The sequence below is a fragment of the Cibotium barometz genome, chromosome 55 (genome assembly GCF_041138505.1).
Source record: "Cibotium barometz isolate CiBa-2024 chromosome 55, ASM4113850v1, whole genome shotgun sequence".
In the NCBI taxonomy this organism is placed as follows: Eukaryota; Viridiplantae; Streptophyta; class Polypodiopsida; order Cyatheales; family Cibotiaceae; genus Cibotium; species Cibotium barometz.
In genome coordinates this window covers 33,458,533-33,468,089 of record NC_141100.1, presented here as the reverse complement: position 1 = coordinate 33,468,089, position 9,557 = coordinate 33,458,533, and the positions used below count along the sequence as shown (strand labels likewise).

At 37.8% G+C, this 9,557-nt stretch overlaps 1 protein-coding gene across 1 annotated transcript; it reads right to left on the bottom strand.

The window, feature by feature from the left end:
- Window positions 1-5,247: 5,247 nt before the first annotated feature.
- LOC147607638 (uncharacterized) lies at window positions 5,248-7,417 on the bottom strand. Its single transcript, XM_086790789.1, has 2 exons — window positions 6,851-7,417; window positions 5,248-5,476 (listed from the first exon to the last, which is right to left on the bottom strand). The coding sequence occupies exons 1-2, from the start codon at window positions 7,375-7,377 to the stop codon at window positions 5,248-5,250; spliced, it is 756 nt and encodes a 251-aa protein (XP_086646915.1). The 5' UTR covers window positions 7,378-7,417.
- Window positions 7,418-9,557: the final 2,140 nt, after the last annotated feature.

Below are 9,557 nucleotides of genomic sequence, written 5' to 3'. Positions count from 1 at the left end.
TGATGATGATGGGACTAGATCACTCCGTGAAAGAAATGAGAGAAGAGCAAAACATTTTTATTCGTACCAGGAACTCTCAAGAGTTGTTAAAAGTAGATGCACCTATAGTTGCTCAAGCCTCTAAGCAAGAGGACAAGCCTTTAGCCTCTAAGCAAGAGGACAAGAGCACAAGCCTTTAGCCAATTCACAAAATGCATCTAGCATGATATCCCTGGGATTTTGGATAAAGCCATCAACTGCTCCACAAAAGCAAGAAAAGGTCCAAGACCCATCTAACACAAGCATGAATACAGCTCCAGATGGCATCCTAGCTAGTGTTAACCCAAATGTTCCTCTAGCTAGTGAAACCATGGCCATGACCACATCATTGGAAAACTACTGCAAACTTGCCACATCTTGGAACTCTAATCACACAGTGAGATTATTCCAAAAGTTGCTACATGTGTTGAAGCACCTGGGGTTTTAACTACTACTACAACTCTAGAACCAAAAAGAAAATGCATTGAACTAGCTAGGCCCTATGGGAAAGTGCTATTTAGTGCTTTGATTGATAGAAAAACCATGCACAACTTAATCTCTTTTGTTCCTTGGTGCCAACTAGGAAAACCTGAGCTTCAACCAAGTGAAGCTAGAGTGAGGGGCAGCAAGAAGAAAAATGTAGGAGTGCTTGGTTTGTTAAAATTTGACACCTATTATGATAATCAGCACCTTATTGTGGTGACTTCTTAGTCTTGCCTAAAGGTAACTTCAAAGGGCCAATCACCCTTGGTTACAATTGGTTGACAAGTGTAAGAGCTAAAGTAACTATGCAAAAGAGATTGAACATATGGTAGAACATCCTAACAGTAAAACTTTGGTCTTCATGCAACCTTCAGTAAAGTTGCTCGCTCTCAAGGATGATCACAAGGAGGGAGCTTTGCCATCAAATGGATTTAAAGATAGTTTCTCAAAACCCTCTACACCATTGTCAATGGAAGATTCTTCAACCTCAACTTCTCATCAACTTCTCTAAAAAATAAGAATCAAAGAGTTTATAAAAAAAACCAAAATGTGTTGTAGAGTCCACATATGAATCTACCAGGGAGCAAACTCACCAAGAAGTTCCAATAGTTTGTCCAACCATTAGCTCCTCTCTCCACCAAAGTGAAAGCTTACAAGAAGTAAAAGAAACAATAGCAGCAAATCACGGAGGACAAGGCTACAAACTACTCCTCGGTGGATCCAAAAACAGCTTTTACAAGCATAAGACTTTATAAAGGGAATTACTGGATTTGGGTCTACCATCTTACCCTAGTCCAAGTACATCAAGGTTTCTTCATCAATGACAATGACCAATGTGCCCCAATGTCTAAATCACACTTGGAAGAGGAAACCTATCCGAACAGAGATTATGATAGCTCCACCACCAGTAGCAATTGCTTCACTCAAAGTAGACAAGGGCAAGGCACTTATGGATGTGTCTCCAACATCCCCACCTCTCCAAACTTGGCTACCTAAAAATATTTTGAGGGTACAACATAGCTCAGGAAGGGGGGAGTCAAACCATGCTTTAACATAAAAAATCCATAGACCTCCTTGCCAAGATACTTTTTCACCCATCAAAGCATCAACTCATGCTACTGAACTCCAACTCTTTAGTGCAGCACTCCCTCAAGAGAAAATAGACATGCGAATACATCATGAAGAGTACCTAAGCAAAATTCACTCTTATGAAAGCACATTGCCACCTCTTCAGTTGGACGTAAGCACTTCTCAAGCACTAACATGTGTAACATCACCTACGCCTTCTTAACATAGCATTTAGAAAGGATGGTCACATCAAGCTTACACCAAAGTGAGTAAAGGAAAAACTTGAGGTGTTGACCCAAGGAGATAGTCTCAACTTTCTTCAAACCCTTTAAGACACCTTACTCCTAGACATTTTACCATCGAGAGGGAGCTTGTTGGAAAATTTAATACCATAAAATTGGTATTAGCCCAACATGTATAGCATTAATACTTTGTACATAGCTTAAACATTCTTTGTTTCTTTCATAATCATAAAAATACAAAAAAAAGTAAAAAATAATAAAATAGTAAGAGAAGAGAGCACTAATCAAATGACAAGCAGGCATGTACTTCATAGTCTTGGCTAATCAACATGTGCAAAGCTTTCCTTGAGGATGTTTTTTTAGATTTATCATGATGCAACATCAAAGTCTTCTACAACAAAAGATACAAATTCCTTCACCAAGATCAAGAGCAAAAGGATAAGCAATGACTTCAAGAGCTTCAAGTTAAACAAGTGTATTCGAAACTGGCTCTTCATGCATCTCTCTTTTGCAATTCTATACTTAATTTGTTCCCTTGAAGAGCATAATTACATTGCACTTGACTGGTTTGTCTTTCTCTTAGTAGCTTCCAAGATGAATATTAATGCTAGCATCTTTTGTTTTGGATGAAGAATGTGAAGCATCAACATAATCTAACCAATAAATAATGCACCAAGTTTGTAGGGTGTCCAAACAAAGAATCTATCTATAAAATTTTGATGCCATGGTGGAAGTCACCCAATGCTTACAAAAAAAGGCATTAACATGTAAATGCAATCACTAAGGTTTAAAAAACATTGTCTAAAAATTCACTATTTCTTTAAGGAAAAAGGGTCCAAATTTTGACCATTTAGTAATAAAGACATAATTTTCCATTAAAATCAATGATTTACATTTCAAGTTGTCTTTATTTTGATTTGTTTTAATTTTATTATTAGAGCTAGAAGATTTTTTTTTGAACGTGAATCAAAACAATGGCAGTTTAAATATAAACTATTTTTAATAGTGATTTTAATGGAAAATGTCCGTGTTTTTATAACCAAATTGACAAAATAATGGCCAATTTTCTTAAAGACAAACAGAGCATTTAGCCAAATTTTCTAAATTTTAGGCAAAAGATTTACATCCTAATGCAAGAAGGAGCAAGTTAACCACAATAAAATTGAAAGAGGAAGGATTATAGATAGGCCATATCTTTGTGGTATCAAGGAATTTTGTCCATGTGATGAAAGTTGAGAGAGGCGGCCCAATACAAAAGGGATTGAACTGCACACAACCCATGGCCCTTCTGATAAGGGTGTCATCCTCTTTTGAGTTTAGGCCCACCTTATGATGATGCTACATCTAAGGCTACTTCTATTCTCGACCATCATGTACACTATATAAGAGTCCCAAAATACTTCTCCCATTAGAAAATTGGTCTTTTTGAATTTCCATACATGGAAGGTATCCTCGTTAGCTTCTCACACTGGACAATCTAGTTGAGTCTGCCAAAAATGTTTGATTGCATCAACTAGGATTATTCAACTAGACAATTTATCTATGTAGCATATAAAAACAATAATATCTATTGTAACTCTTTTAGTAGTGCTTTTGCATGATCTATGTGTCACGACATGTGACTAGAGAAAATATAGATACACCCATAATTAGCAATATATGTGCAATCATTCTCTACACACCCAAAATGTATACTACACTAATATAAGTAGGTTTTGAACAAAGACCATTTGGAAATTCCCAAAATTTTCTGAAAAACACCTTGTAGTGGGTTGTTGCTAAATAGAAACCCAACTATGTCAAAATTTTTAATCTAGCCATAGAATATCAATACAAAATACTAAATGAAAAACCTCAATATAGAGTGCTACACACAATATAGGTATCTCCACACCTACAAAGATATATCCTCAATTAGAGATGTGTAGCTTCTAGACCTGCACAGGGAGTGTCGTACCAAAACAAGAAAGGCGAGAGATAATGATGATGTAGCCCGTGTCTCACTTCATATTCCTCCATAGCCTCTTTTGCTTGCAGCTCAACTTTTAAGCCTAAACCAAGATTTGATACCATAGAAAGATTGAGAGAGGAGAGAGCTTTAGCTTTTGCAAGCACACCCATACTCACACAACAATGTAACAAGAGGAACACCAAAATTATCTTCTTCTACTTGCTCTCAAATTTATATATATAAGGTAAGTGAAAAGACAACATAATTAGTAAAGTACTATGTACAAGTAGTTCTTATTGTGAACATGCTAAATAGGTGAGTTGGCAAGATAAGTGTACCATAACTTGATAAGTGTAGTCCAGTTATCCAGTGTAGAGTGATTGGTGAACATACATTGTGTCAACTATGAAACATGCCAATGGTGTGAAGTTGGAGTGGTTAGCTTAGATTGAGCTTGACATTTCAACATTGTATCTCTTATATACATCAATAAACTTTTATGCAAATTATGTTCTTACAATCATGATGTGTACCCATCCATTAATCCATGGATGGCCTTCCCAATATGCAGGTGTCTGCATGCTTTTCTTAGCAAGTATTTATCCCTTCTAGGCATGTATTCACACACAATAGAGCCACTTGGACTCTCGGGGGGGGGGGGGGGGGTTCACTATAAGTAAGCCCTCTATATCACGTGCATTCAAGGCTTATTTTAAAAACCCCTTGTCTGTGAATTTTTCATGAGTAAAACATACCCTTTTTCTATTCAACTTGTGAATACCCCCTTTAAATGGTACCCTTCTGTATGTTAAAAATGTGTAAAAAAGAGATTTTAAAAATCCCTTCTGCTGAACCCATGTGCTACGCTTACATAATTATGAGTGACCCCCCCAATCTTGGACTTGTCTCTATCTCTTGCACTTAGCAAGACTTGGATTCCATTCACATGATCTCTTTTAGGTGTTCTTGGAAGACCCCCATGCCCTAGCTTAGACTTCTAGCTCTAGCCATGGGCGTCTAGCTAGTCTAACAAATGGTATGCTCTACTTGACCTCTGGTATGCCTTACTCCTTACTTGTCTTGACCACTTTTAGCTATAATTATGCTCCTATTTACCTCAAATCTCATAGCAAGACCATTATAGTGATAAAAACATAATTTTGATAAATGTTATTTTTTTTCTCTATGAAATTGTGTAGAAACAAATGAGTTTCTCATAATATTTGCATATGTCTCTATACCCAAATCATTCTCATGCATAAAGGGGATAAAAAGTTACCACTAATTTAATAAAACATTCATACATGATACAAGTAAAAAATAGATTGATATGCTTTAAGGAAAATCCCATTCATATTATTGCAAATCAAAGATATCATTGTACTTAGGCTATCTAAAGTATCTTTTGAGTACCAAGTCTTCACTAAGGAAATGCATATGGTAAGGTAAAGTAACATCATGGTCTCTCAATTTCTATTGGTTTCTTTAAATATCATTAAATCCTATCTTGAGATCAAAGTTCTCTCCATGTAGATCAACGTGCAAAGTAACGATTAGCCAAGTACCACTTCTCTCATTATCTATCCATGTTCTTAGTGCTTGTTTGAGACAATTCTTTTCATGTACATCATGACAAGTCCTTATGCATTCAGTGAGAAGATTCCATGTCTGTGCTTGAGCATAATGCCAACAGTTTCGGAACCAAATATCATACCTAAAAAAAGGACAAAAAAGGTGAGGTCTAATAAAATATCAAATTTAAAGGAAAAGGCAACAAGATGATTAAAAGATGTTTACAATTATAGCTTTTTTTTCTTACTTGCCTTCTCAAGTTTTTGTGGGTTAATTTTTTCCAAGATTGTGGGTTAATTTGAATAACTAGTTTTTGAATTTGTTTGAAGTAAGTGTCACCAAGATCTAAAGCTCAAAATTTTTGAGTCAAAATTTAGAATGGGTTTTTTGAGAAATTGGCCTTGACCTAGTGAATTGTCTTCAATGTCTAAAATTGGAAGCGTTAACACTGAGTGTTAGCCTAGTTTTGAAGGTGGTCACTAGTTGTGTTGTTAAACCCACATTATGGGTTCGACCCCTGCCTGCTGCTGATGGCTATCTTGGTTACTGCCTTGCCATTAGTGTGCCTTGTAGATGAGCTAGTTGGAAAAGCTAGATCTTACCATTTTATATCATGGTCACATGCATCTAATTAGCATTTTGAAAAAGTTATATATATGAATGCAAATGTTGGTATTTTATGCATCTTTTAAGAGTACATATGGGTATGAGGCCATTTGAATACTAAGTATGCATGTATGTAAGTGCTGGTGTTAGAATATTGGAGACAAATTCTTTTTCTAAGAACCCTACAAGGTTAGATCGTTATTGGTTAGATTGTGTTTATGCTCTAAATCATCCATCCCCTTTCCATTCTCTCCACAATAGGGAGTTCCTATTGAAATTTTTGAGGGAACGACGGAGAAGATATGTGAACAATCCAAGCCGATGTGTGCGGATTGGACCCTTTGTGCCCACGTACAAAATCTAACAAACACCTTCTACCATAAACATTTCCAAGAAAGGGGTGTCTTTTATCCAACGTAGCAAGGGGAAATTGAACTCACATCCTTCATGCTGAGAGTTCAATCCCTTACCTGCACGCAACAATTTGAAACATGCTATAGTCTCGATTCTTCTTACTATACCCTTCTTTAAATAGGGGAATATATGATACTTTCATGTTCAATTCTTTTCACTCTTAGTCCTTTCAAGGGAATGTATGGGAAACACTTTGAGTCCAAGTCAATGCTTTTTTTGATACATGTTTTAATAGAGCTTTCAAGAGAAATCCATGAGGCTACAAGGAAACATTTAATGAAAAAGCATTGATACCCACAACTCCCACAATGGTTGCAAAAAATGACTTGAACATATAAATGCACCATATTTAGAAAAACCAGCTAGAAATTCACTTTGCGTTCAAAAAAAGGGTCGGAATTTTGTCTATCCACCAAATTGAATAACGAAAGCCGGACATTTGAAGTTTACAAAGAAAAATGTCTAAAACTTCTTAGAAATTTTAAAGAGCAAGTACCTGATTTCGTGGTGTCGGAGAATGTCGGCCACGCGATGAAAGTGGAGAAGCGGCCCAATATGACACGGGATGCGCTGCGCGCGGTCGATGGCCCTCCGGATGAGCTCGTCGTCCTCCATCTTGTGAGGATAGACCCACCTCAGGATGATGCCACGTTCGGGGCTACTCCTCTTCTCGGCCACCATGTACACCGTCGTATAAGGGCTGCTCCTATCAAAGTTGAGATTGTAGTAGTAGTAGTACACTGATTCCTGAAACGAAGTAAAACGGCGAGGATCCTCCAGCACGCGCTTTCGAACCCGCGGCGTATGTTCCTGCGGGGTGTGATTGGAGAGCTCCAGCAGTAAATAGTCATGATTGAGCAGCCCGCTGCTCGTTGCCCCTCCGGTTTTCGTCTTTGCCAAACCCTTCATCACTTGTTGGCAATAGAAGATATTGCGCAGTGTGTACTCGTCAAACTTCTCGTACTCCTCCTCCCCGATCTCCATCAACTTATCGTGCAGCCGTGAGCTAGCTGAGTTGCCCATATCTCTGATATTGTTGGAGCTTCAAGGCAATTTTGAAGGCTATTTCTTCAAATACTAGAAGAGTCGATACGTTCTTAACCCTACGAGTCGATACTAGAAGAGTCGATACGTTCTTAACCCTACGAGTCTCAATCTGGACTTGACTTAAACTTGACTTAAGCTGACTATCGAAAGTTGGAGCTCCAAGCTTTCTTCAAATACTAGAAGAGTCGACAGACCTGTTGACTTGCCTTAAACTCTACCACGTCCCACCAATCCCATTGCCTTAATCTCTCCCAGTCCAGCTCCACAATTTCGTCCTTTTTGGGGAACGAATCTCCAACTCCTTTCGATAATCCTTCCTTTTTACACAAAGGCCCCACGAGAAGGAGAACTCTGTCAAACGAAAAGAAAGGGCCTTTTACACACAAAGGCCCAAGAAGGAGAAATGGTCATACATATATAAACTATAAGAATATAGCACAACAAACAAGAGAGAGAACTAGCAAAGAGAGTAGAATAGACAATGCAAATGTAGAATAGAGAGAATTTAAAAATTTATATTCTACCAATACACTTAGAAAGGTACAATGTGATGGTGTTGTCCCACCATGTGCTCTGAAGTAGAGCTTATGTGGAGATCTAGATAGACTCTCGATGGAGGAGTACTACGAATAGAGTGGATGGGTGCTCTCTAGCATTGGATGCTAGGGAGCACCCATAAATAGTGTTGCAAGTGGAGCCAAATGGTGCAGTCAAAGGATCATTGGGAGGCTACACTACATGGATACAACCCACTACCTACATAACAATAATGCAGCCTAACCATCCACCGCCCCCTAAAGGTGAAATCAGTATCTAAGAGAATACTCCATTTTCATCCTAGTTCTACCCTTGACCATCTCGTAATCATCAATGGCCACAACAACAACCACATCAACGTCTAAGAGAGGGTCTCCACTGACCTGCACCCATGGCTTCTACTGATAATGGCGTCCTTACAATTGTGCACCAAACATCAATGTGAGATACATGCTGAGAGGTAGGCATTGAGTATATACCAACAGCTAATCTAGGGTCAACACCAAGTTGATGAAGATGTCAAGTAAGTTGATCCTTCCCACAAGCCTTGGTGAAAATGTTTGCATAGTTCTCTTTAATTGAACAATAATCCAACTCAACTTTCTCATCCTTAATAAGATCATGCACATAATGATACTAAATCTCGATGTGCTTTGTAGAAGCATGAATCACACAATTCTTCACAATGGCCCATGAAACGCTTATTGTTGCACCGTAAACTTGTGACTTTCTCTAGAACTGCCATGTCTTCTAGATTCCTCTTCATGAACTATATTGCCCCACAAAAGAAAAACAAGTAGCTTTGTAATCTATTTTAGTCGAAAAAGCACCACTTTGGGTTGGGTCTTACTAATCCAAGAGAACACGCTAGATCAAACAGGAAGCAATATTCAAAACCTGATTTCTTGGCATCACAATCTCCTACCCAATCCAAGTCACATAGTCTATTAATAAGTAGTCACCTAACCTATATATAATGTCGTACCCAACAATACCTTGGATGTATCACGCATTCCTCCATTCCAATGAATTTTCCTTGGTTTGTTAGAGAGCCTGTTCAACACACCAACTACATAGCATATGTCTCGTATAGTAATGCACGAGAAAATCTAACTCCCAAAACCATCTTTTTTTACTTCTTGATGGAAACCAAAGGTGTAATATTCTTAGAAGAAAGCTTGCAATTTAACTCCATTACCAGTGTACTTGTTGTTGTCTTACAATCCTCCATACCAAATGCCTTCAAGATGTCCATCGCATACTTCTGTTGAGTGATGAAAATCTTGTCACATTCTTGCTAGACCTCAAACCCCAAACAAAACTGCAAGAGCCCTAAGTCTGTCATCTTAAACTCAAAGCCAATCATATCTTGTCATGCTTTTACCAGACCTCAAACCTCAAAAAAAACTTCAAGAGTCCTAAGTCTATCATCTCAAACTTAGAGCCAAGCATAACTTGTTTTTGTTAAATCAAACCTTCATGGTATCTTGTGATGATTAAGTCATCCACATAGAGAACAATTATTACATACTTTCCAATGTCCTTTCTAAGTACATACAAGCTAGCATCATATGGACTTCTAGAAAATCCAATACTTTTGAAAAAATTATCTAATTGAT

Bases quoted from the DNA above. Each gene is read 5' to 3' on its own strand.
- LOC147607638 (XM_086790789.1), bottom strand. From the start codon at position 7,377: ATGGGCAACTCAGCTAGCTCACGGCTGCACGATAAGTTGATGGAGATC. The intron at 5,477-6,850 runs GTACTTGCTCTT...TCCTTTTTTTAG, and splicing joins CTCCGACACCACGAAATCAG to GTATGATATTTGGTTCCGAA.